The sequence below is a fragment of the Oreochromis aureus genome, linkage group 3 (genome assembly GCF_013358895.1).
Source record: "Oreochromis aureus strain Israel breed Guangdong linkage group 3, ZZ_aureus, whole genome shotgun sequence".
In the NCBI taxonomy this organism is placed as follows: Eukaryota; Metazoa; Chordata; class Actinopteri; order Cichliformes; family Cichlidae; genus Oreochromis; species Oreochromis aureus.
This window is the reverse complement of record NC_052944.1, coordinates 52935965-52962786: the sequence shown is the minus strand read 5'-3', so window position 1 is coordinate 52962786 and position 26822 is coordinate 52935965. Positions and strand designations below refer to the sequence as shown.

The 26822-nt window shown below is 38.5% G+C and overlaps 3 protein-coding genes across 3 annotated transcripts in view; 2 read left to right on the top strand and 1 right to left on the bottom strand.

Annotated features, from left to right (window-relative positions):
* Window positions 1–4890: 4890 nt before the first annotated feature.
* On the bottom strand, window positions 4891–13407 carry LOC120434176 (low affinity immunoglobulin gamma Fc region receptor III-like). The gene is made up of 9 exons (XM_039601761.1): window positions 13362–13407; window positions 13204–13263; window positions 12726–12995; window positions 12325–12570; window positions 11996–12133; window positions 11850–11900; window positions 11275–11361; window positions 8950–9044; window positions 4891–5457 (listed from the first exon to the last, which is right to left on the bottom strand). Exons 1-9 carry the CDS (start codon window positions 13390–13392, stop codon window positions 5422–5424), a joined length of 1014 nt encoding a protein of 337 aa, XP_039457695.1. The 5' UTR covers window positions 13393–13407; the 3' UTR covers window positions 4891–5421.
* A 2107-nt stretch (window positions 13408–15514) lies between these two features.
* LOC120434181 lies at window positions 15515–16655 on the top strand. Its single transcript, XM_039601788.1, has 3 exons — window positions 15515–15542; window positions 15628–15910; window positions 16002–16655. The coding sequence occupies exons 2-3, from the start codon at window positions 15665–15667 to the stop codon at window positions 16647–16649; spliced, it is 894 nt and encodes a 297-aa protein (XP_039457722.1). The 5' UTR covers window positions 15515–15542; window positions 15628–15664; the 3' UTR covers window positions 16650–16655.
* Window positions 16656–17624: 969 nt separating this feature from the next.
* Window positions 17625–26822, top strand: part of LOC116310140 (selection and upkeep of intraepithelial T-cells protein 6-like) — a 94187-nt gene continuing 84989 nt past the window's right edge. The window contains exon 1 of the mRNA XM_039601723.1: window positions 17625–17671. The gene's annotated coding sequence lies outside the window, so the exon portion shown is untranslated. The remainder of the gene's footprint in view (window positions 17672–26822) is intronic.

Sequence of the window (26822 nt, the reverse complement as noted above, 5' to 3'; positions counted from 1 at the left end):
TCCTGAATCTTTATATACACCATCGAAAGCAATGGCTTTTCACTTGACACTTTCATCGAGCTATTCAAGCCACAATTGTAAAGAATTGTAAGCTGTCAAGAAGACCGTAATAAAGAAGCAAGACGCTCAGTTTCCTGGCTCATGAAAATTGAGTTTGGCTTGCTGTTGACCTGCGTTAACATACACAGTGTATCCAACACATAGTAACAGTACAGTGAAAAGCCATGAAAAGCCATGTCAGCAGTTGGTGGAAGATAAAGTTTATGCCACAGCGATGGATGCCCACGGGGAGAAGGCAGGCTCATGAAATTTGAGTTTGGCTTGCTGTTGACCTGTGTTAACATACACAGTGTATCCACCACGTAGTGATGATAACAGGTTCACAGCTCCGAACTGTATTAACCGAACTGGCTAATACGTCGGGTTCCGTGTCGGGCTCGTAGTCAAAAACTAGCTTTACTTTGTTGTCTGGGTCAACTTTGCTAGCAAGAGACAGAGAGAGGCGTTGAAAGGCTGTGTTTTCCTGCTTGGAATTGCATACATAGGATTCACTGCATGAATAAACTTTCTGAATCCTTTAACATCCACAACTGAAAATAGTTGGAAATCAAGTGCAGTCATTTTTGCCAGGTCTTTATCAACTGAGTTCTTTCCTGCTGGGGTCACAGACTTCTGCAAAAACTGTCTAATATAGCTCTGGGTTTGTTTAGGTGGTTGTGGTAGTATACTGCATGACGCTGTAGATGGAGCAGCAGGAGCAACAGTTGCAGTAGACACACTGGCACCTTCATTAATATCACACTCAACTGACTGTGTTTTATCTTCCCATTTCACTGATGGGTGGACAGTTCTCAGGTGCCTGTGCAGGTGGTTTGTGGAGCCAGCTCTATATGATATTCTTTTCTTGCAGACTCTACATTCTGCCTATGTATTGTCAATAAAATTGAAATGGCTCTGTATTTAGCTTCTTTTCTTGGTGTCACTCATTTTCTTACCTTCCTATTGTCACGATGTTGTCTCTTGTTGTTGCCTCTAGCTCTCTTTCTCTCTCTCTCCCTCCTGCTCTGTTCATGAGCTACTGCGAGTGTAACTACTGCCCCTGCCCCCCTCTTCTCAGTGCAAACACAATGCTCATGTGGGGCATTAAGCGAAAAAAAAAGGGTGAGAGAGAGAGGGTGAGAGAAAGAACAAAAACACGGCTCCCAACAACGAGCCGGCTCCCGTTGTTCACTTCAAGGAGCTGCCTCTAAGAGCCATTTCGTTCCGACACATCACCAAAATTGCCCATGAGGCTACATTCTTTCGGGCTATGCCTGTAACACTCAGCCTATTGCCTTCATATTAAATAATTTTTTACAATAATTTAAAAAAATATTTTGTCACATCATTATGTTCTAGAGGTGTAAGTAGAGGTGACATGGGCCGCAAGATTGAGACACAGGGATTACAGCCTCTTAATGCGCGTTTTGTTTGGGTTTCCACCGGCGTGGAATTACCAAAACTAGAGAGGGCAAAGCCTAACATATGAAACAGGAAAAGACTGCCGTGTAATCCATTTATTTCAACAAAGTAACTGTATTCTGAATACCACCTTTATAAACACTAACTGTAACGGAATACAGTTACTTATATTTTGTATTTTAAATACGTAATGCCGGTACATGTATTCCGTTACTCCCCAACACTGAGTACTGAGGTCACCGGGAATAAAAGAAAAATGAAAAACACACAAAATTTTTTTAAAAACACAGCAGATAGTGGCTTCAGTGGACACTTTTCATTGTTTTTAACCCTCAGTGTCACTTCAGGTGTTTGGTATGTTATAAATTTGTTGTTTTCCGTATGTGTCACGGACCAACAACAACGCAAGCCCATCATGTCCAGGGTCTGCCAAAAGCTTGTGTGTGTGTGTAAAACTTTAAATTTTATGTACAGCAAGTGTGTTAATTTTTTAAAATTCTTTTCTGAATCATTATTTAAACTGTTTCATATTTGATAAATAAATCTAAATATTCCTCTAAATCCTTTAGTCTTGGCCTCATATTCAAACACTCATTCTAATGTCTTTTCACATACTACTACTAATAGAAATATATGAAATATTTTGATGTTAACTGCTGGTATTCTGAAGTTTAGGCAGATTTTAGACAATGGGTCTTCAGATTTCTTTGAAATTTATTTTTAAGTTTGTGCCTTTATGATGGTGACAGTTAAGTGAAAGGTGGAGAAAGTGGGGGACGGGGTTGACATTCAGCTAAAGGGCTGATGGAGAATCCACACGTCTGTATTGAGCATAAAAACTTCAATCAAACTAAAAATAATAAATACATTTTTAAAAAATCCAAATACCAGGTAAGCTACACTAAAACCTGAGTAAGAATAGTGCACGACTGCGCGTGTGCAAACCCAGGAGATTGCGTGTTTCACTTTCTATGAACGTTTTTTTACAACGTTCAGAGCTGATCATTCGCTTTGGCTCCATATGTTCTCCAGCTGTGCTCCAGGTCAGCTCTCTGCCCACACTGCTGCACCTCTCCCCTGCAGCTGAGCCACAAACCACATTTCCCACAAACAGAAACAAGTTTATTCTTGTTTTGTTTTTTTTTTCTTTTAAAAAAATGATGATAATGAATGATGCATAATTTAACTTCAAGTGGCAGTAAAGGATTTATATGTGTGACAAATTTTGTGTTCACTAGACTTCACCACTTTAGTTCCCATTTTGATTATTTCTTACATGTTTCTTAGATTTTTTAAAAATACTAATCATGAGCATTTTTACAAGTTTTGAAACTTTTATTGGAAAATAAATCAAAATTTAGTTTTGACAGGAACATAACATGTAAACCAGCGCAACAAAACATTTTGTCACAACATTATCTGTCATATTTTGTACCAAAATACTGTTCTGTATTATTCAGAATACTCTAAGAACAAATTATAATACTGCTGACACAGGCTCTTTAACAAAACAAGTTATAGCATATATCACTACTTCTACTAATACTAGTACTAATAATAATAAATCAGTATTTAAATGTATTACATGTGGTGTCCAACCTTGAAATGAGCATATTCTTACTTTCTGTCTGTGAAGGTTCTCAGTCATCCAGGTCATTGTAGTCTAAGGAGCTTGCAAAGAAAAGCGTCTGGACTTGTTTAAGTTGCTTGAAGACGTTTCACCTCTCATCTGAGAAGCTTCTTCAGTTCTAGGGTCAAATGGTGGAGAGTCCCAGATTTAAGCCCTGTGGGAGTGTCCCCCCAAAGAGGGACAATGGACCCTATGATCCTCTACCTAATCACATGAGCCAAGGCATGAAAATGGGTGTGGGTCACAATCAGCCAAGGTTTCGGGTGAGCTCATTGTTAAACCTGGCCCCACCCTATCATGTGATTTCCTGAGGTCAGATGGCCCAGGGTATGAGTGGGTGTTAAGGCATCTGGGAAGGTATCTCAAAACTGGATTATAGATGGCAGACAGTTGGTGTCATAAACCACCGCCTCTGTTCAAAGATGGTCGCTCACAGTGGACATAGATGGCCTCTTTCACTCCTCTTTCAAACCATCTGTCCTCTCTGTCCAAAATGTGAACATTGGCATCCTCGAAAGAGTGACCTTTGTCCTTTAGATGCAGATGGACTGCTGAGTCTTGTCCTGTGGAGGTGGCTCTTCTATGTTTTGCCATGCGTTTGTGAAGTGGCTGTTTGGTCTCTCCAATGTAGAGGTCTGGGCATTCCTCGCTGCACTGTACAGCATACACCACGTTGTTAAGTTTGTGTTTAGGAGTTTTGTCTTTGGGATGAACCAGTTTCAGTCTTAGTGTGTTGCTGGGTCTGAAGTACACTGGGATGTCGGGCTTGGAGAAGAATCTACTGAGTTTTTCTGATACAACGGCTACATAGGGGTTTGACAATGTTGTTGCGTTTGTCCTTCTTACCCTCCCCAGTTGGTGTCTGATCTTCTTTTCTGTGCATCTTTGCTGACTTGATGAACGCCCAATTAGGATAACCGCAGTCTTGTCCCGCCACCTCCACGGGAGTCAAGACTCAGTTGTCCATCTGCATCTAAAGGACAAAGGTCACTCTTTCGAGGATGACAATGGAGGGGGCCTAAGGGTACATCTTTCGCCATCTTACAATGCTGTGATTGCAGCCATTCCCCAACTCTCTGTGAATGGTACTCATGGCCATTGATCAGTGGTAGTTGATCAATGGCCATGAGAATTTGCATAAAGAGGATGAAGGAACTGACCTCCCAGGCCATTGACGAAACGTTTCTCCCACTGAAAACGCTACATCCAACTGAACAGAATCAACTTCTGGAGATTTACTTACTTGGATGATTGAGAATGCATCAAGACATTTGTCTGTGTGTGTATAAAAGATGTGCGGCAGTGGCCATGGCCAGGGATGATCTGAGTGTTTGGCTGCGATGTTTCTCTCGACATTGCAATGTGTTTATTGAACACACTTCAAAACGCTCACTTGTTGTGTCGCAGGTTATTGTTAACATTTCCACGACAATAGGCTATCACTTGCAGATAAAAACAGAGATAAATAAAGTCTGATACCAACAGTAATGTCAGACTTCAGAGAGTGCTAAACTGTGATAAAATGACATTGAGTTAAACCAGTAATTTGACATAGTGAAAGTTCTGTTACTGTCAATACTGTTTCAGACCTAATTATAATTTCTTAACAAAGCAAATTTTCTTAATATACTGCACATATCAAGTATGGCTTCAAATGGGTTTTGTCAGGATACACTGTGTGCCAGGCAGATTTTAAACCCAATATGCAGGACTGCAGAGACAAAGGGTAAACTCGAGAAGGCTGCTCTATTATTGGAACTATTGGAGAATATAAAACAAAGCTGGGCTTGAGCCAAAAGTGCAAAAACAAAATCACAAAACACACCAACAGATAATAATAACAAAAAATATAATATGTGGGAGAACACAACAGGGAACTGAGGAAAACAAAGTGCTTAAATATACACACGAGGTAATCAGGGAGAGAGACACAGCTGGGGAAGCAGAGAGACTGGCAAAATAAGACGGGACATGTCATAACATTAGAACACCTAATTTAGCTGTAGACAGGAGACACAGAAGAGGCTGGGAAAAAATAACAAAAGACAAAACCAAATCACCAAAAGCGGAATACTAAAAGAAAAATAATAATTTCAATTCAATTTATTTATAAAGCGCAAGATCACAACAACGGTGACCGCAAGGCAAAACATTAACATTAAACATTAATTAAAACTCAAGGACTAGATCATTACCATAAACCTAGAACTAGAATTTCAAGAACACTGGAAAAAATTAAGAAAACTCTTAAGTGGGAATGAAGAGAAATAAAGTCAAAGCACTCAGTCAACGACCCAGGAACCATGACAGGTTTGACTCCTTTCTGCAGTCTACTGTTCAGGTGTTTGAAGCTTGCTCTTTGTGGCCTGTAAGACAAAAAAAAACACTATTATACAGTGGCTTGCAAAAGTATTCGGCCCACACATTACAGCCACAAACATGAATCAATTTTATTGGAATTCCACGTGAAAGACCAATACAAAGTGGTGTACACGTGAGAAGTGGAACGAAAATCATACATGATTCCAAACATTTTTTACAAATGTCAGCCCCCTTTGGTCTGAGTGCAGTCAGTTGCCCATAGACATTGCCTGATGAGTGCTAATGACTAAATAGAGTGCACCTGTGTGTAATCTAATGTCAGTACAAATACAGCTGCTCTGTGACGGCCTCAGAGGTTGTCTAAGAGAATATTGGGAGCAACAACACCATGAAGTCCAAAGAACACACCAGACAGGTCAGAGATAAAGTTATTGAGAAATTTAAAGTAGGCTTAGGCTACAAAAAGATTTCCCAAGCCTTGAACATCCCACGGAGCACTGTTCAAGCCATCATTCAGAAATGGAAGGAGTATGGCACAACTGTAAACCTACCAAGACAAGGCCGTCCACCTAAACTCACAGGCCGAACAAGGAGAGCGCTGATCAGAAATGCAGCCAAGAGGCCCATGGTGACTCTGGACGAGCTGCAGAGATCTACAGCTCAGGTGGGGGAATCTGTCCATAGGACAACTATTAGTCGTGCACTGCACAAAGTTGGCCTTTATGGAAGAGTGGCAAGAAGAAAGCCATTGTTAACAGAACGTAATTAAATCATGTAGGATCTGTATGACATTCAACAACCTTAATTTGTTCTTGTTGAGATGACATGATACAATCTAGTAAGAGTGGTTAGTTGCTGGACTCACGAAATTTATAACATCACACGAGATTTCAAACTGCAGGAAAATCACTGGAGTTATAAGAGGCAGACATCTACACACGCACCCCGTGTACCCTATTGCTATTAATTGTGGTTTAACCTGTCAAGGACAAAAACGTACAGAACAGTCTGCATCAAGCCTTGAAATGACAGTTTTCCTACTTTTGTTAACCCTGGATTGGTGGTTAATGCTGTTGCCTCACAACAAGCAAGTCCTGGGTTCAAATCCACAATCTGGCTAGTTTGCAGTGGTTTCTCTCTGGGTATTCTGGTTTTCTCCCACAGTTAAAAGTCATGCAGTTATTGGAGTTAGGTTAATTGGTGATTCTAAATTACCCATGAATGAAAGTGTATTCCATAAATCTATGTGATACACTGGTGAGCTGTCCAGGGTGTACCCTGCCTCTTAACCTATCACTTCAGGGTTATGCCCCTGCAACCAGGATAAAGATAGGAGGATGGTAGTTGTTGTAGATCCATTCAATTTTTATGGTAACCAAACTCTAGACTTTGTTCAACATTATGTAATATGAAGACAACATGTAGTATTTAAGTGACCAAGTAGTACTGGGGTAAAAGTTATTGAATAGTGTTGAAATAAAATGACAAACTTGTGAAGGATTAAAATATTCCAAGAGCTCACCTTACTTCATCTAAACATGTTTCAATCATGTTTTATCAACCCAAAATGCACAGGTTTATTGAATGTGAATAAGTTGTGTTGATTTAACTCAGTTGTTTAAGTTTCTCCAAAGCAAAACATTTGTGTGCAACCAATGTCCACTATTGAATTAAGTAAATCCAACATGGCCTTTTTTTCAGTGTGGCCAGATGGGCTACTGTCGATTGCTCTCTCATGCTCTCACTTTCTGTAGCGCTGCTAGTCAGATTAGTCATGCTGCACTTTAATTGAAGGGCCATTTAAAAGGCAACATCAGAGCGGCTTGAAATTGACACGGAATCCCTGTGAGGATGTATTCTGTCAATATAAACTGCAGTTAGTCTCTGGAAAGATGAACTCTTCTTTTAAGAGCATTCTGAAGTCATTGAAAGAGTCATTCATATATCTGCAATTTCAAAGGGCTTTTGTTTTGGAAGAGAAAATGTAACAGACTTGATATTGACATGATGTCCTGTGAGGTTGTATACTGTCGATATAAACTTACTTTGAAATCCAAAAGAAGATGGCCTTGATATTGACAGGGGGCCACTAAAGTACAAGGGTGTGTCATTTGGATCTAATATTAGAATGTGTCAACAAGACTAAATGATATGATGTACTTAACATGTCTGTTAATTCACTCAAAGTGGGCTTTTATTTTGAAATCAGGGTTAATGTTAAAGATACATTCACTCAAAGTTGGTCTTTACCTTGAAATCAGGTTTTGAGAGCTTTCGTTTTGAAATCAGGTTTCCAGTCTCTTGCAGTATGGGACAGGGAATGCAAAACAAAGTGGAGGCTGGCTTGACACCAGTGCTTATTTGTGGTCCTGTCTGTAGAGTGGCCGGTTTATGTAATTCCAACCGTTGTGGAGAGGGGCAGCTGCAGCATTTGGCATTATTTATCATTCACTCTAAATTACAGAAAGCTAACTGATAAATGCATTTGTTATTTCCAGGATTTGCTTGCTGTCTGCTATAGCCTCTGCTCAGTGGTCAGTGGTGATTGTTTCTGCCCAGTCAACTTGAAGGAAACGCCTGCAGCAGCTGCTGGTTTGCGCTCATCCTTGAAGGAACGGTTGTCTTGTCTTATTTTGTCTCATCTCGCCTTGCTTTATCTACAGTTTTATTTTGTGATATTGTTTACACTTGTGCCAACGTAGCTGGGCTGGAGTGATCCTTTGTCTGCTCGCTTTGCTGGTTGTTTGCGGTGATATTTGTACCTGCCCAGCTGACTTGCTGCCTGAAATTCTTTTTTGGTTGCGCTACAATCAAATAACAACTATAGCTGGTACAGGCCACAGTTCACTCGTGTGGTGCAAGTTACTAGGCCTGTGTGTGTGTGTGTGTGTGTGTGTCTTTGTATTAAATGTTGAAATATATATCAGTGTCCTTTTAGGTTTTTGTGACTTTTAATGTGTTTTGTTTTTATTGCAGTGAACTGAGGACACAACAGTAGCAGTGGGACCTTCGGTGGTGGGTCGTTTTCCACACCTCCTTGTAGAGCACCTTGGGTGTAGAATTTATTTTCACATGCGAATTTCTTCTTTTATGGTCCTCACCTACTGGTAAGGCCAATTCAATATATGGTGGCTTTATTTAATTTAGGACACTGTTACAGAATTGGCTGTGCCACAGTCAGCTTTTATTGTTTTATTCTTTTAGTTTTTATTTTAACAAAGGCAATTAAACATATATTAGTATTGGAGGCCATCTGCCTCAGTCATGCATCTTTGAAGCTATGTAATCTTTTTATTTTATTTATAACTTCTTTGAGCACTTCGTCACATTAAGTTAACTTTTTTCCTTAAGTGTTAGTAGGTGGAATAAACAAACTATATAACTTGGGTCTAATGATAATACCAGAGCAAATCACATAAACTTAAGGGGACCATAAAAGATGGTTTACAGTAATAAAATTAAATATGTATTTGTATTTAAAAATATTATTTAGTAAATTCTAAAATGTAGCTCACTGTAGGCAAAAATACTCTTACTGTCTGGATGGATGAATAAATGACCGTCTCTGGAGACCTCGACTCTTCACCTGCTGGGAGACTCAAGGTCGGTGTGGAGCGTGATAATCCTGATTCTGCATTGATAATAAGAATACATGTTTTCTTTAAGGAAACAAGCATTACATTTTTAACATAAGATCACTGTAAAGATTTGTGGAATGTGACTTAACTGTGCTGGCATAAATTTTATAAAAGACAGGAAATAAAGAAATTGTCAATGGAAAATTGTACTTAGTAGTCAGTATAAGCTTTTAATGATAGAAGTTTGCATATGATAGAATACTGTATGTTGACCTTTTGATGACTTAGACTGTTGTCCACTACAAGACTGTTTTATAAATTCTTTCTCACAGCGATAATAGCTGAACAAGCAGGAAGAGGAGAGCTGGACACTTTTATCTGCGCTCTCTAACAAGAAGGAGGACTGCGTCCTTCTGTATCCCACAACACACACGCATACCACTCTAAACCACTCTTATCTTCACTCCCTACGCACTAACTTTCCTCTGCCTATGAATAGACGTATTCACTGTTGTATTATTTTTGCATATAAATAAAGACAAGTGCAAGAACAGGGGCCTGTTCTTCGTACCTCGCTAAGTAAGTTAGCCGGATTTGAATGTTGACGATTTCGCGTGATCTTGGATCGTTCGGTTCTCCGAAGCTCATCTGGGACTTGCTGTCATAGCAACAGATCCGTAAGAGTAAGCCTGCTCGGGAGCAGGTTTACTTTATGTAAACAGGATTAGATCGCGGCCACTCAGGTATGTCCGCTGCAGTTATATGAAAGCAAGAGCGACATTTCTCCACTGTTTTACCATAAATAAATATTATCAATGTAACTAAAGATAATGCAGTATTTGATTCTTTTATTGATTTCATACAGATACATACAGGTCATTTCCGAAAAAAAGGGAAATGTACTATTAACCATTCTATTACATGTAGTAGATCATGTCAGATGTAATTCATATTTTAGAGTAGTAATAGTAAAACACTTTGTGCAATCAAGATGAGAGACCACGGCTATAAAAGCGAAGGTGGATTTGGGAAGTCTGTCGCAGCCATGTCCTGTCCGTTTGTACGCGAGCAAGGAAGGTGCAAGATTGATAAGGAGAGTTTACAGAATTTAGCGTATATTGCGGGATAGACAGGATCCTTTAGCTCAGCGCGACGGTGTGCTCATAGAGAGATATCGATTCTCCCGTGAGGGTATTATTTACTTTCTTCCTCCCCCTTTCTCTCTCTCTCTCTCTCTCCCTCGATAGATATATAGATAGATAGATAGATAGATATATATAGATATATACACTTACTGTACTGTATATACTTACTCCCGACTTACTGTGCATGCTTCCGTCACCCCTTGCATGGGAACAGGTAAAAGTGATGGAGTGTTATTCAAACTACACACATAAAAACCCACAATGTCAATAAATGTCACAGTACAAAAAGGGTGTGACGAGGGGTGCAGGACCACCACCTGTCTTTATTTGCTCTGCCCTTTTCTTGGTTGCTGTTATAAACAAACAGATTATTTCAGGGTCTCTTGTCATAGACTAAAAGCAATATAAGTGATAAATATTACCATTCTGTAGAATATTCTTATATTTCACTTTTACTTTTTCCCATGTTCTAGTGGGTCCTGTTGTGGCTCCAATGTGAAAGAGGATATGATGTAATATAATATAATGTGGTATAATATAATATCACATGATATAATGTAATATCATGGATCACTTACGAGTTTAATTTGTCAGCAACTTTCTGCCAGCCCTCTCTCCTTGCTTTTGCAGCCTTTGCAGTGTTCCCCTGCGTTTTACTTAAACTCTGAAACTCCTGATATCCCTCAATCAAGAGTTCTTGGTCTGCTGCCGTGAAATACTGAGCGCTCCTTCGACATCTTCGCCGACCAATCACAGGGTTGCCGATCAATGTTTCTACTATCGATCGCGTAGCCCTTTAAGCCACCCAGTGATCTCAGATTACTTCATCCAGCTATACTAATCGTCAACAACAGGTGTGTTCGGAGAACCGGATTAGCGAGCTCAAAGTTAGCGCGATGATTTGATCTTGGATGTGTCATTTGATCTTGGATGTAGTAAGCGAGGTACGAAGAACAGGCCCCAGAGCGCTGATCACAGGGCCCCCACTCTGTTGTGAGCGTTCTGTGACCGCCCTTGCAAGTAAAGATCTACAGTGTGTGTCTCTTCACTCTTAGACTCTCAGCTGAAGAAGTGTCATTTAGAATAAATCTCTTGACAGAAATCCAATAAAATATCCAAATATCATTAACATGCGAACCCAGTTCTGGAGTTTGTTCTGTCTTGTTTATGGTCACAGTGGTGTAAACAGGTTGTTCTGAGAGCTCGCCTGAAGGGGAAAAATCATCTGTAGGCAAAAGAAGTTATTATGCATGTATGTATTAGAATATATATATTTATACTCTAAAGCTTTTTTGGTAGCCCTCGCGCTTCTCTTTTTCTGGCTTTGTTCTGTGGTTTGACCTAAGACAGAGTTTTAAATTCTCAAAGCATCAGCAGTGTCTAAAACAAAAAAAACCACATATGACATACTGAGCAGACACAAAAATAATCGTTCTGTGCAGCATATGTCACATAAAAATACCACACTTAACTTTTATCTTTTATTTTAATTTTCTTATATGTCAACTTGCTAGAAATTGTATCATTCAGTCTTTCAAACACGCGATAGACTTTTAATTGATTTATACTGATTAAGACAAAAGTCATCCAGTCCCACTTTGACCCTTTATTGGACTGGTTATCAAATTTGATTGATAAAAAGATAGAAGGACATAAAATTGGTAACAAGCATGAAATAGAGTAATACAATTGTCATAATTATTTTTCTCTCACCTACTGGATGGTCTTCATCTGAGTTTGATGCTGCTGATGTCTTTGAGGAAACTGATGAATAGAAAGAAAAACCCAGCATTAGAAAAAATTGAACAGTGAATAGAAAACTATTCTTAGAAATTATGTAAACTGAGAAACTGAATTACCTCTATGTTTGTAAGTATTAAGAAATTTGACTACCAGCAGCATCAATATTATCAATAAAAGAGGCAACAGAATCCACAGCAGGATTGAGACATTATTGGAATTGGAGTCATCTGACAGGGTCTCTGCTGAAGAATATGCTGCAATGGCACAACTTTATAAATATCATTGCATGTCTATTTTTTTCTGACTTAAAACATAAAAAGTTGCAATGTGATTTTTCTAACATAAACATTTTCATCAAGACCCAAAAAACAGAAATCTAATTGTTGGAGTCTCATTTCTCTCTCTATGAAGCCATAGAAATAAGTAAATATAGTTTTAGCCTTACATCTGACATGAAGCCAGCTTTCTGGTGATGTTCCAGCACCAGAAATGCTGCACTTGTATCGTCCTTCATCAGACCTGGAAAAACTTTTAATTTCCATGATGTCAGAAGGGCTCGGGTCTATGAGGCCATCATCTTTGTAGAAATTTGCTCTTTGGTTGGTGTGAGTTGTCTTGCTTATGCAGCGGAGAGTCACATTGTGTCCCTCAAAAACAGGGAAAACTGGACTCTCTAGGATCACAGAACCATCTGTATAAAAAGCAAAATGTTTGGGTTTTTTGGGGGGGGGGGGGTTAAGGCAAATGACAAATACATTCTGTACCATACAAGAAGAAGTTAATAAGAAATCTCACCTAATTTTAAAATAAAACTATTTACTAATTTCACAAATATGATGAACTTACCAGTTATGGTAATGTTGACACTGTTGCTTCTCTGACCCCCTTTAACCTCACACCAGTACTCTGCACTGTCTGTTAGATAAGTTTGAGAAATTGTGCATGAAGATGAAGTTCTTTTACTGTTACACGCTGGACTAAAATGTTCTAACATTTCCTCAGTGTTTCTGACTCCTCTCAGTTCAATAGGACCATCAGGGCTCTCACAATCAAAAGATAAAGACTCATATTGAAAGTGTTGAAGTCTTTTAGGAGTGAGACGAAGAGTAGGTGCACCTAAAAATTAGAAACATCAGAAGATTAATAGTTAGCAGATTAATCAAAATTCTTATAAAATGTGTTAGTGAAAGATGATTAAATCAAAAAGGATTTTAATAAACATCATCAACAGACTTATAAAATGTGTAAGTCAATCCCAACTTACTCACCCCCAAAAGGTAAAAAAAAAGATTATTTATTTTATTAACCTCTCTAATGTACTCACCCCTTTTTTGGGTAAAGCTATTTCGAACATGTGTCCCCAGCAGAATAACTTCAAGTATTACTAGATCAGCACAGGAAAACCATAAATTATTTAATGCACAGACATATATACAGTATATCTGAAAATATAAAAAAAGAAACCCAAGAACAATTACTCACATAGTCTGAAGCAGGGAGTTGTAATCACCATGTTGTCTTACTGCTGACTGACTGAGTAACAGACTAAAATACAACTGAAGAATATCATTGGGGGAAGGCGGGTTTCCTGTGCAGTTTGTTTAGTCATAATGTCAGTGTTGGGAAGGTTACTTTTAAAATGTATTCCACTACAGATTACTGAATACATGCCCCAAAATGTATTTTGTAACGTATTCCGTTACGTTACTCAATGAGAGTAACGTATTCTGAATACTTTGGATTAATTAATATATTATCATGCTTTTACAACTACATGAATGTACTATTGCTGTGTGATTTATTACTATTACTGAAGGTTACTCACCATACCAATACCAACTAGATTTTTAAATGTTAATATAAAATGAGTAACAGTAGGGTGGACATTAGGTAAGGCTGCACGTTTTGCAGCGATCTCGTATAGAAAACTATTCGCGCGTATATAAAACAGGTCCGCGGCTCCGAACCACAATAAAGGGACCTCTGGCTAATACGTCGGGTAGTAGAGTGAAGCTGACTCCCCACCTACTTGAAACGTAAAGGCAAATAGGCGGAGCGGTTAGTGCTACATTTGTGCTGATTTGTGCAGGTAAAATTAGCGTTTGTGCTGCTATGATATAAGATATTCTGTTATGGTATTACTGCTGAAAAATGTCTTTTTCAAATGACCTTTCGCTTTGTGTGTTCACTTGTTCAATAAAGTTCTGTTAAAAAAACTCTTATTGTATTTAATCAGCTAAATGTTTAATGAGTGTAGTTTTTCTTTTAACTTTCTTTACTTCAATCACTTTCCGTTCATAAAACTACGATGCAAATGCTTGAGTATTTTTTTTTAGAGTGGATTAAAAAAACTTTATTGAAAACTAAATTTGAACATTTTACACTCCCATGAACACTTTTTGAGAAACGAACAAGCTAGCAGTGTTTTGCATCAAATACACATTTTCTGGCAGAAAAAAGTATTATTTGCCATTACTGTGTCTGAAGGATTCTTAGAACAGCGTGTTAAATCTGATTTCTGAACAAGGTAAGCTTACATTTAAAATACTGAGGTTTTAGTTTCTGAGTTAATACATGATATAGCTAACTGTCTGGATCAAAGGGATTTTTTTACCTGATGTCCTTGTATAAACTGCGCTATATACAAGGACAAAATGAAAGGATTATGTAAATAAAGCGAAATAGAAATTACACACTGTGGGTATTTACACTTTGATGTAATGTGACTATGATTCAGGGACGAGGTTTAAAGGAGGGTATACAGTGACAGGCTCTGTGGCTTTGATCTCTGAATAAAGGCAAAACACAATGAACAAGAACACACTAAGGCGGGGAATTTGGGGAGGGAATCCAGGGGCGAGGTACACTGACACAGACTGAGAAAGGCGGTCTGTGAGGTCAGAGGCCCAAAGTAACCTGATATTTACAGTCCCCATGTATCATTCCCTCCATGCTGTCAGTACTAACAATGACATAGTTTTACAGTTTTTCTGATTTCCATAGCACAATTTCTAAAACTATTAATACTTATAGCAAAACCACTCACTGAGTTTGCAAAACTAAAAGCACAAACACTGCTTTGCACTCAGTTTGCCATTTTGTAACACACACTTTGCAAAACTGTAGGCACAATTCACTGCACAACACTCTTTTTGCAGAACTGTAAACACAACTCACTGCTTACACTCAATTACCAAATTTCCAACACACTACTAGCAAAATTATACACATGTATGACTATCATTAACACTATTTTGCCAACTGTCTGGCACACTGTCACATGTGAAAACTGTTTTAGATAATTAGTCCACTTTGCAATCAGCCTAAGCACTATAAACAGGCCACAGGTAAGCTGTCTATGTGGAGTACAATGGAAGGAGCAGCAAAAGTGAAAAGAGTGAGAATCAGAGGAGGCCGAGGGAGAGGACGTGGAGGTGAAGAAGTTGGAGGAAGAGGACGTGGAGGAGCAAGAAGAGGACGAGGAGGGGAAAGAGGAAGGGTAAGAAGAGTAAGAAACAGAATAACTGATGACATCAGAGCTACAATAGTGGACCATGTCATCAACCATGGGATGACCCTGAGGGAAGCTGGCCAACGGGTTCAGCCTAAACTGAGCTGCTACACTGTGGCAGGCATCATTAGGACATTCCGAAATGAGAATCGGTAAGTACTTTGTAGCACTGCCATACTCTAATGAGAAACACAACAGTACCATGCATGCAAAAATACTGAAATTGTTACTTTACAGAATTGCTAGACGTCCAGATGTTGGGGGCAGAGGCAGAATGTTCACTCCAGAGCAAGAGACCCATATAGTGAACATGGTGATTGCCAATAATGCAATAAGACTGCGCGAAATACAGCAGCGCATAATTGATAATGACACCATCTTTCAAAATATACACAGTGCAAGCATTTCTGCACTAAGTCGTGTACTTGCGCGCCACAGAATAAGAATGAAGCAAATTTACAGAGTTCCTTTCGAGAGAAACACAGAACGTGTAAAGCAACTGCGATATGACTATGTGCAGGTAAGCTAGTGTCATTGGTTCTGAATTTGGAAGTGCATACTGTAGTGCTGTGCATGGGCCTGATGTGTGGCATTTGTTTTGTCTTGTCCAGAGAGTGATGGAACTAGAAGCAGATGCAATGGGACATGAGCTACTTTTTGTGGATGAGGCCGGTTTTAACCTCAGTAAAACCAGGAGACGTGGCAGGAACATTATTGGACACCGTGCCATCATCAATGTCCCAGGACAGCGTGGTGGTAACATAACCATGTGTGCAGCTATAAGCCAAAATGGTGTTGTTCACCATCATGCAACCATAGGCCCATACAACACTGCACACATTATTGCATTCCTGGACATCTTGCATGACATGCTCACTGTTCAGAGACCAGAGCAGATCCGATATGTCATCATATGGGACAATGTTAGTTTCCATAGGGCTGCTTTGGTCCGCAACTGGTTTACAGACCACCCATCCTTCATGGCACTCAACCTCCCTCCATACTCTCCATTCTTAAATCCCATCGAGGAGTTCTTCTCTGCCTGGCGCTGGAAAGTGTACGACCGTCATCCTCATCAACAGGTAGCCCTTTTACAGGCAATGGAGGAGGCATGTGGAGATATTGACCAGGCATCATGTCAGGCCTGGATACGCCATTCAAGGAGATATTTTCCCTGGTGCCTTGGACTGGAGGATATCGCATGCGATGTGGACGAAATTTTGTGGCCGGACCCAGAAAGACGACATGATGTAGGCTGATTGTCTTTTTTTTCCCTTTCTTTTGTGAAATTCCTATTTTGTGTTCTGACTTTGTCTTGGTTTTGATGAGTGTGAATAAACACCATTACTTGAAGTTTGGATCCTTGTATGTTTACATGACACTATGACAAAAGTGTGACCTCAAATTGACATCTGTACACAGAGAAAGCAAAAGCCAGATGTGTTTTGTATTCATACCATCAGTGTGCAGTTGGCGCATTGTGTGCTTAGTAGATGATGGCTTGTGTGTACTGTTTGATATGAAAACACCATTTTTACGAAGGTGCGAAGAGTTAATCTAGCTGTGTTCGCTTTTGCAAGAGAACTACAATGTTTTGATAATTGGGTGACAGGTTTTCTTATTTGTGTGTAGAGTTTTGCAAAAATAGCCAATAGTTACAGAAAATGTGCTTAAGCAATCAGAAAAAACTGTAAATAATCGGCTTTATATAGCATTATCATTACTCTGACTTTCAGGTTGATCTGTTGAACTTAGGGAGAGGTCAAAGGTCAAACTTTTAAGGCTTTTTGTCAATCTTCCACTAACGAGTTATAAAGTTGACCTTGAAGACCTCAGTAGATGTAAGCTAGATTTTAATGGATTGTTATAACATCATCCTGCTCTACACCCTACAGAGTTTTTATCAGAATACATTCAAAACTTTTAGAGCTGTTGTGTTTACAGACAGAATGAAATGCAAATGCTACCAAAAACATGAGCTCCATGTTGAAGGTAATAAGAAACTGCTGAAACCATTTTGAACTCCTCTTTGGTTTACATGTGATCTGATGCAATATGCAATCAAGGTCAACCGTCTCTGTGTTCATCATGCTCAGTGTTTATCTGATAAATAGACCAATTAATGTGCAGCAATGAACGTTAGAAAGTGATCTGACCGGAATGTCTGGTTTGCAGTGACTCGTTAATCATTGTCTCAGTTTTTGTTTCCTGCTTGGCTCCAGCAACTCGTTTCACTTTGGCAGTTTGGATCACTGTGTCGGAGTCTGGGTCTTTTTCTGTGGTAAGTCTTTGCCTTTGTTTGTTTATTTGATTTCTTTTTTGTTTGTTTTGTTTTTCTTTAGCTTTTAGTCAGAGAACAAACAAAAAAGAACCTTATAGCATAACAAATTGTTTTTTTTCTACATCTTCCTGAATACACTCTGAATAAAGTCAGACTGTTGTTTCTTTGTCAAACCGTGAGCACATACAAGATGACAAATGTCTGTCAGTCATTAAAAGCTCCCACAAAGCTCCAAATGTAGCAGCAAAAAGCTGTATTATGTTTATAAAGACCTGTTCTTGGAATCGTGCAGAGACCTGCACTTAAAGCAGGACTTTGTGTCATCAAGGTGACTTAAAAGAAACTCTGAGCTTTCAGTTTTAGTCATGTGCTTAAGTTACATTGATACTGAGCAAGTTAATTTTAAAATAAAAGGTCATAGTCTAAGCTGATCAGTGTTCCTGTTGAGTGTTTGATGGGTCCCCTCCAGCCTTGGCTGAACCTTTGTGCTTTTCTTTAATGTATTTGCCAAATAGAGATAAAACATAGAGCTGACTGCAGCAGCAGCTTTCTCAGATTTTCTTACTGTCATGACAGCCACATACCCATAGACTGCTGCTGATTGGTCTGCTGGTTACAGAGTGAGTGGAGTCAACTTACATGAATTGTTTCGGTTTCTCCTTTGAAAATGACTGTTTGATACAAACTCTGGAGCCCAGCTGTCTGAAACGACTGAAGATGAAGCACATTTTCTGGATTTACGTAGATTAAACTGAGTTTGCACCTGTCTGTGTTGAACTGTGACAATCATCAGTTAACATGACTTTTCAGCTGTTTGAGGGCAGAGACAGTTTCCTCCTCAGAAAAAACCCTGAAAGTTTGGAGTTGTTTGGTTGATTTTAAGCTTTAGAGTCATCAGGTTTGTTCTGCGCTCTGTCAATCAAAGCTAGAGAGCTCACTTTTCTGCTTTCAAAGGAAAATATTGTAGCAGCTCAAGGAGAGGGAGCACTAGCCCAAAGACACACCGTTCATGCTGGAAAAAACAAACAAAACCGGTTATACTGAAGGTGGCATATCATCCATGATCAGTTGTGGGAGTGTGATAGTAAGGCATTAGCACAATGTCAGGAATCTTACTGTTGTGAGTGAACCACAGGGGTGTGACTGTTATTGACTCCACTGTTAAAACCCACATGCCCTCCTAAGGACCTTTTAATAAAGAAAAATTGTGGTCATGTTGGCTGTGTTATAGCTTGTGGCATGGATTTTGCTGGAAATCTTCTTTTTAGTCCATTTTTTTAATCCAGTGTCTTTTACTCTTTCATGTCATCCACACTCTGCTGATGTATTTTGGCACTATTTCAACACCTCTGTGTACCAAAATCTACACGCGCAAAACCTGCCAAAATCTGCTTATTTCATAAATCACTTAATCAAATTGAACACTTTTTAAAATGATCAAACATTAAATTATTTTCAGGATTTTAAGCCTTTAAATGCCAGTTTAAACATTTGAATGATCAATTATGTATTGAAAAAACTCACAAAAAACTAATTTTCCATCTAATAAATAGGATGAGGCTGGGACACTGGGGGTAATTAGATTCTTGGACATGTCAAAGAAAAGAAACAAAGTTGATTTGATCGCATTATTATTTTTTGTGTTGTGCCTCTCCACACAAAAATTCACTTCCATTGAAACCACATTTTTTTAATCTCTCTTGTAATATTCTTGTAGTATAAAACCATTCATTCTGTAACGTCAGCATTTCACTTTGAAGAAAAGTAATGATTTTTGCCATTTTTAATCTTTTCCATTAGATTCAAGCATTTTGCCATTGTAGGCTAATGCATAAAGTTCTTGTCTTTTTGCCACTTATATTATGGAGCCATGTGACCACCAGGGAGCCCCAAGAGTGATTTGTATGGATGTGTGTGTGGAACAAATTTTAAATCCACATCTGATTCATCAATGAGCACATTTATTATGCAAACTGCACAAAAACTGAAAATGTTACCAACAAAAGATAAAAACAACTGAACACATGAAATATGTATACATTTGAAATTGAAATATCCAAGCTTTGAATATGTGATGTATGTGTGTGTTTGGGAGAGGATACGTCTTTTTGTGTGTGTGTGTGTGTGTGTGTGTGTGTGTGTGTGTGTGTGTGTGTGTGTGTGTGTGTGTGTGTGTGTGTGTGTGTGTGTGTGTGTGTGTGTGTGTGTGTGTGTGTGTGTGTGTGTCTTTTATGCTCATATGATATTTCACGATTAGTAAACATTTTATTTTCTTTATGCTGAATTAGATCTTGTGATAGATTAACTTGAATTGATGCTGCGTGGTTAAACCTTTTGAAAAATATATATATTCTAAAAAAAAGTCTAAATGACAAATCATTGTCACATTCTGTGATGATGGTGATGATGATGATGGTGAAGCCTATATTTGTCACTTGCAGTTGCCTGCAGCGAAATCGGACCCCTTCCAACCATACATACATTACATAAACATAACATTGGAAAGACAGGTTAGAACAGGTACCATTAAAGACAAACAGTGAAATGTACAACAAAATAGTGCAGTGGAGAAGAAAAAAGAGAACTCTTCTCAGACTGAGCTCCTAATAGGGGATCAGTCCGAGAACAAAAAATAGAAACTCCTCAGCACAAAAACACATGAATGTTCACACCGTAACACCATGAAAACACATGGCAAGCAACAGGGTTGTGTAAATAGGGTTAGAGTGAGCCATGTACTAATTTCACAAATATGATGAACTTACCAGTTATGGTAATGTTGACACTGTTGCTTCTCTGACCCCCTTTAACCTCACACCAGTACTCTGCACTGTCTGTTACATAAGTTTGAGAAATTGTGGATGAAGAGGAAGTTCTTTTACTATTACACGCTGGACTAAAATGTTCTAACATTTTCTCAGTGGTTCTGACTCCTCTCAGTTCAGCAGAACCATCAGGGCTCTCACAATCAAAAGATAAAGAAAGTGTTGGAGCCTGTTACGAGTCACAAGAGTAGCTGCACCTAAAAATTAGAAACAACACAAGATGTTAACAGATTCATCAAAATCCTTCTAAAATGTTTTTCTAATTTCTCTTAATCACTCAAGTTTGCGTGGGTTCTCTCTGGGTTCTCCCCGGCTTCCTCCCACAGTTCAAAGACAAGCTGGTAGTGGGGTTAGGCTAATTGGTAATTCTAAATTGCCCATAGATGTGAATGGTTGTCTGTATCTCTGTGTTAGCCCTGCAATAGACTGGTAACCTGTCCAGGGTGTACGCTGCCTCTCACCCTGTAATAGCTAGGATAGGCTCCAGTGCCCCTGTGACCTTGACATGGAAGGGGCTATATGGATGGAGAGACAGCTATGTGAAATTTGTTAGATAGCCATTAAATTGGAGAGAAAAAAAGGCGTGCATAACAAGTTTTATGTTAACCACACTCCAAAGTTTTTTGAAGAGTTGATAACAATAACAATTTAAATGAACTTTTACATCAGTTGGATGAACTCAATCAAATTACGTTGTACTCAACTGCAGTAAATAAGTTACAGTTTTTCTGAATTGCTAAAACACTAAATCCCATTGTAAAAAAACTAAACTGTCAACTATGAAAACTCTTTTATCAAATCAATCCCACACTTGCCAAAATCATAAACACTATTCATCTGGTTAGGACACCATTTGCAAATCTGAATCTCCCATTTACCAAAACTCTAAACACATTCTCAAACACAAAACACATTTAGCAGTGTGGTGCACTTCTACCCAGAATGGTGCACACAGGCTACAGAAGTTAAACACATCTAACACACTGTTTGCATCATTAACACACTACCACTCAAAATTGAAAGCACATGTTGCAGCCTCTTCTGCTTTTTGCGAGATTGAATACAGCTTCATCCATGAAAATGTAGTCATGAGGCCTAACCATTGAGTCAATGTTCAAAGATTCTCTGTACACAACAAGCTAATTTTAGTTCTGTAAATGAAATAGTATGATGTATACATGTGCTATGAATCCAAGTATACTTATAACTAAATGGTATTTTGTTTAGAATTGAAAAACAGCCACATGAAGAACACGCATGCGCTCACAACACCAGGAGACACTTATTGTGGATATGGTCCGTCAGAATAATGCAACTCGACTGCATGAAATACAGCAGTGGATTATAGAAGACAACATACATTTTGAATCTAGCAAAAAGGAGAAGAAAAGGTCGCAATGTCATAGGTCAGTGTGCCATTATTGAACTGCCTGGTCAGCATGGTGAAAATGTAACTATCTGTGCTGCCATCAGCAGCTATGGGGTTCTCCACAGTCATGTTACTGTTGGGCCGTACAACACGAACTTCTAGCAACATTCCTGGATGGTCTACGGGATGCTCTGCTAGATTAGAGATTGATCGCGAGCAGGCAGAGCATCCCATATCATTTGGGCCAATGTGACCTTTTCTCCGGGGTCCAAGAATATGCAACTGGTTTCACAATGAGCAGCATTTTATCAATGTGTTTCTTCCACCATACTCTCCCTTTCTGAACCCTATCGAGGAGTTTTTCTCAGCATGAAGATGTAAAGTATACAACCGAAACCCTTACACACAGGAAAATCAGTGAATGGAGCATGTGGTGAGATAGGACTGGAATCTTCCCAGAGCTGGATTGGGCATGCTAAACGATTCCTTCTTCGTTGCATTGCAAGGGAGAACATAGCATGTGATGTGGATGAAGTCCTGTGGCCTGACCCACCACAGAGGCGTGATGCTGAGGCAGAATAAATTATCTGAATATGTTGTAAAAATATATAATTTTAATGTATATATAACTTTTTTTTTTTTTTTTTTTTAAAACTGCAGTTCTGTTTTTAGGTAAAATGTGAGTACAAGAATAAATAAATGAATAGATAAATATTATTTTCCAGCTATCCCACAGTGTTTTGTATTTATTTTTGTAGTGTGTAATTGTTGCTAAGTTGTGTTTGCATATTGGCTGGTTTTGTGTGGCTTTTGGAACTAGTGGTTGATTTTGAGTAAAGTTAAAATAGTTTTGGGTGAAATGTTTGGTTTTGCAAGACTAGTTAAAGGTTATGTGAGTGTAGCTTGAATTTTACACTTTGTGTTTAGTGTTTTGAGACAAAGAGGTGAGATTTTAGGAAATGTGTTTTAGCAATTCAGAAAAACTGTAATACATCAATTAGTCCAAGTTGGTCCAACTCAGCTACATTACAGTTTTTTCTGATGGCTTGAGCACATTTTTTGTAACTATTGGCAAGTTTTGCAAAACTCTACACACAAATAAGAAAACTCTTCACCAAATCAGCAAAACATTGTAGTTTTCTTGTAAAAGTGAATAACCCTTGCTTAACTCTACACACCTTTGTAAAAATGGTATTTTGGTATCCAACACTGAACACAAGCCATCATATTACAGTTTTTTCTGAATGCTTAAACCCTAACTGTGATTCTTATAGCACAATTTCTAAAACTATTAATACTTATAGCAAAACCACTCACTGAGTTTGCAAAACTAAAAGCACAAACTGTCATGTTACGGCTGTGTGCAGACAGGAATAGGACCCAAGGTGCAGACTTCGGAGACAAAACGGTGAACTCAAAACAGCTTTATTGCTGAACAAAGAATCTAACAAAACATACACACAGCATGAGGGACGACGCGACACTGACTCAAAGAAACACAGGGTTTAAGTACACAGAGGGAGCAATCAGGGAATGGGCAACAGGAGGGAAACACAGCTGGGGCAAATCAGGACTAACGAGACAAGGAGAGCAAAACCAGATACACTAACATGAGACATGGACTTTCAAAGTAAAACAGGAAACATAACACAGACTCACAGGCAGGCATTATAACAAAGGGAACAAAGACGTGGGACCAGGGCAGACACAGACAGTGACTGGACGTGGGGATACAGCAAACAGGGGAGACAGCAACTCAGAACTAGAAAGTGCATTTTCTGAAGAAACTGCAGTGTGAATGCTTGAATCTGAATGTATGCACTGAAATCAATTAATTGCTGAATTTTAAGTTAAAAATAAAAATGTTGAATGAGCTGGAAAATACAGAGTTTTTAACCTGAAAACAAAAGTGCAGAACTTTTGAAAGCTGATGTTCACACAAAAGAAGTTGGAAAATAGCTGAAAAGTTTTTAAATTAAAATTTGGAAAACCTAAGAAATGAGAACAGAAAATTTAGAGTCAGAAAACATCTGAATGAATATTAAAAGTTCATATTCTTTGAATCACTGAATGACTAAAGTGTAATCCCTCCACTTGGATCCACACACTTTTAAAGGTTTACATCTCTGAGCTTTGAAAGACATGCTGTTGGAAAGAGAACAACGATGGCTTCGTTTTGAGGGTAAAATGATGGCTGTAGAGCAAACACTGTGGACATAGCAGCAGTTGAAAGAGAAGTGTTTAAGATGAATATTGGCAGAGTGAGAGAGAGCTCGTTAGGCAGGCAGGCAGGTGTGAGCCTGGTTGCTATAGTGACTGCACCCACTGGCTCCATACACACGCCGCACAGACATGCACCTCACTTTTGCTGCTTAAAATGAACAGAAAAGTCAGGTCGAAACAAATCGCTCCCAAATGAAAAGTACAGGTCCTATTGACGAAATTCTTTCACCGTGAGCGACAGCAATGTCCAGTCTACCTAATTCTCAGTTTTCATGCCTGTGGAGTTTATTATATGGACGTGGTGACAGTGTAAAGACAGCCTGTACTTCTGGTTTTCAAACGAACCTTCTGAGCCATTTTAACATTAGAGTCTATGGAGGAGTTGGAGGGAGGAGGCTGTGCTTTGGTGACATTTATGAAAGAACCATAACACCTAGTACAATAGTAAACACATTGGATGAAAGAGGACAGCGATGGCTACGTTTTGAGGGTAAAATCATACCTGTAGACCAAACGCTGCGGACACAGCAGCAGTTTTAAAAAATATTTTAAGATGAATTTTTTTGCTCCTTTCACTCTAGCAGTTGAGCTGTCTCACTCTAGCCCCAACATTCCGTCCCATACACACCCATTATAAACTCTGAAACGGCTGAAAAACATCATGAAACTTAAACTGGAACTGAAGAAAAGTATAACAGATATTGAAAAGATAAATACAAGTTGAATAGTTGAATGTCTTGTCTTCGTTTTAAAGTTTGAATGGTGGCTCTATGTCAACGTATGTTGAAGTAGATACAGTTTGAAAATGAGTAAGTTGAATGAGGATTTGAAGGGTCTCCCCATTGAAATACATGGGAAATTTTTGTTGAAAAAAGTTGAATAAAATTAAAAATATAAATGTTAAAAATGAGAAAAATAGAAGCAGTCATGTCCAAAAGAAGAGGAATCTTACGGTGTTTGAATGGTTTTTCAAAGTTGAACGGTTTTGAAGGAGATACAGTACAAAAAACGTACGGAATATATAATAAAATATAACTAGAAAGTGCATTTTCTGAAGAAACTGCAGTGTGAATGCTTGAATCTGAATATATGCACTGAAAAGAATTAATTGCTGAATTTTAAGTTAAAAATGTTGAATGAGATGAAAAATACAGAAATTTTCACCTGAAAACAAAAGTGCTGAACTGCTAAAAGCTGAAATCCACACAGAAGAAGTTGGAAAAGAGCTGAAAATGTTTTAAATGTAAATTAGAAAAACCTAAGTAATGAGAAAAGACTATTTAGAGTCAGAAAACATCTGAATGAATATTAAAAGTTCATATTCTTTGAATCACTGAATGACTAAAATATGATCACTCCACTTGGATCCACACAGTTTTAAAGGTTTACATCTCTGAGCTTTGAAAGACACGCTGTTGGAAAGAGAAGAACGATGGCTTCATTTTGAGGGTAAAATGATGGCTGTAGGGCAAATACTGTGGACACAGCAGCTGTTGAAAGAGAAGTGTTCAAGATGAATCTTGGCAGAGTGAGAGAGAGCTCGTTAGGCAGGCAGGTGTGAGCCTGGTTGCTATAGTGACTGCACCCAATGGCTCCATACACACGCGCACAGACATGCACCTCACTTTTGCTGCTTAAAATGAACAGAAAAGTCAGGCCGAAACTAATCGCTCCCAAATGAAAAGTACAGGTCCTATTGACGAAATTCCTTCACCGTGAGCGGCAGCAATGTCCAGTCTACCTAATTCTCAGTTTTCATGCCTGTGGAGTTTATTATATGGACGTGGTGACAGTGTAAAAACACCATGCTCTTCTGATTTTCAAACGAACCTTCTGAGCCATTTTAACATTAGAGTCTATGGAGGAGTTGGAGGGAGGAGGCTGTGCTTTGGTGACATTTATGAAAGAACCATAACACCTAGTACAATAGTAAACACATTGGATGAAAGAGGACAGCGATGGCTACGTTTTGAGGGTAAAATCATACCTGTAGACCAAACACCGTGGACACAGCAGCAGTTTTAAAAATATTTTCAGATTAATTTTTTCGCTCCTCTCACTCTAGCAGTTGAGCCTTCTCACTCTAGCCCCCAACATTCCGTCCCATACACACCCATTATAAACTCTGAAACGGCTGAAAAACATCATGAAACTTAAACTGGAACTGAAGAAAAGTATAACAGATATTGAAAAGATAAATACAAGTTGAATAGTTGAATGTCTTGTCTTCGTTTTAAAGTTTGAATGGTGGCTCTATGTCAACGTATGTTGAAGTAGATACAGTTTGAAAATGAGTAAGTTGAATGAGGATTTGAAGGGTCTCCCCATTGAAATACATGGGAAATTTTTGTTGAAAAAGTTGAATAAAATTAAAAATATAAATGTTAAAAATGAGAAAAATAGAAGCAGTCATGTCCAAAAGAAGAGGAATCTAACGGTGTTTGAATGGTTTTCTAAGTTGAACGGTTTTGAAGGAGATACAGTACAAAAAACGTCACTGAATATATAATAAAATATAATAATAATAATAACTAGAAAGTGCATTTTCTGAAGAAACTGCAGTGTGAATGCTTGAATCTGAATGTATGCATTGAAATGAATTAATTGTTGAATTTTAAGTTAAAAATGTTAAAAGAGATGAAAAATACAGAAATTTGCACTTGAAAACAAAAGTGCTGAACTGCTAAAAGATGACAACCACAGAGAAGAAGTTGGAAAAAAGCTGAAAATATTT

Bases quoted from the DNA above. Each gene is read 5' to 3' on its own strand.
- LOC120434181 (XM_039601788.1), top strand. From the start codon at position 15,665: ATGTTCACTCCAGAGCAAGAGACCCATATAGTGAACATGGTGATTGCC. The intron at 15,911-16,001 runs GTAAGCTAGTGT...TGTCTTGTCCAG, and splicing joins TGCGATATGACTATGTGCAG to AGAGTGATGGAACTAGAAGC.
- LOC120434176 (XM_039601761.1), bottom strand. From the start codon at position 13,392: ATGGTGATTACAACTCCCTGCTTCAGACTAT. The intron at 11,901-11,995 runs GTAATTCAGTTT...TCTATTCATCAG, and splicing joins TAATACTTACAAACATAGAG to TTTCCTCAAAGACATCAGCA. The intron at 9,045-11,274 runs GTTCGCATGTTA...TTATCAATGCAG, and splicing joins AGAACAAACTCCAGAACTGG to AATCAGGATTATCACGCTCC.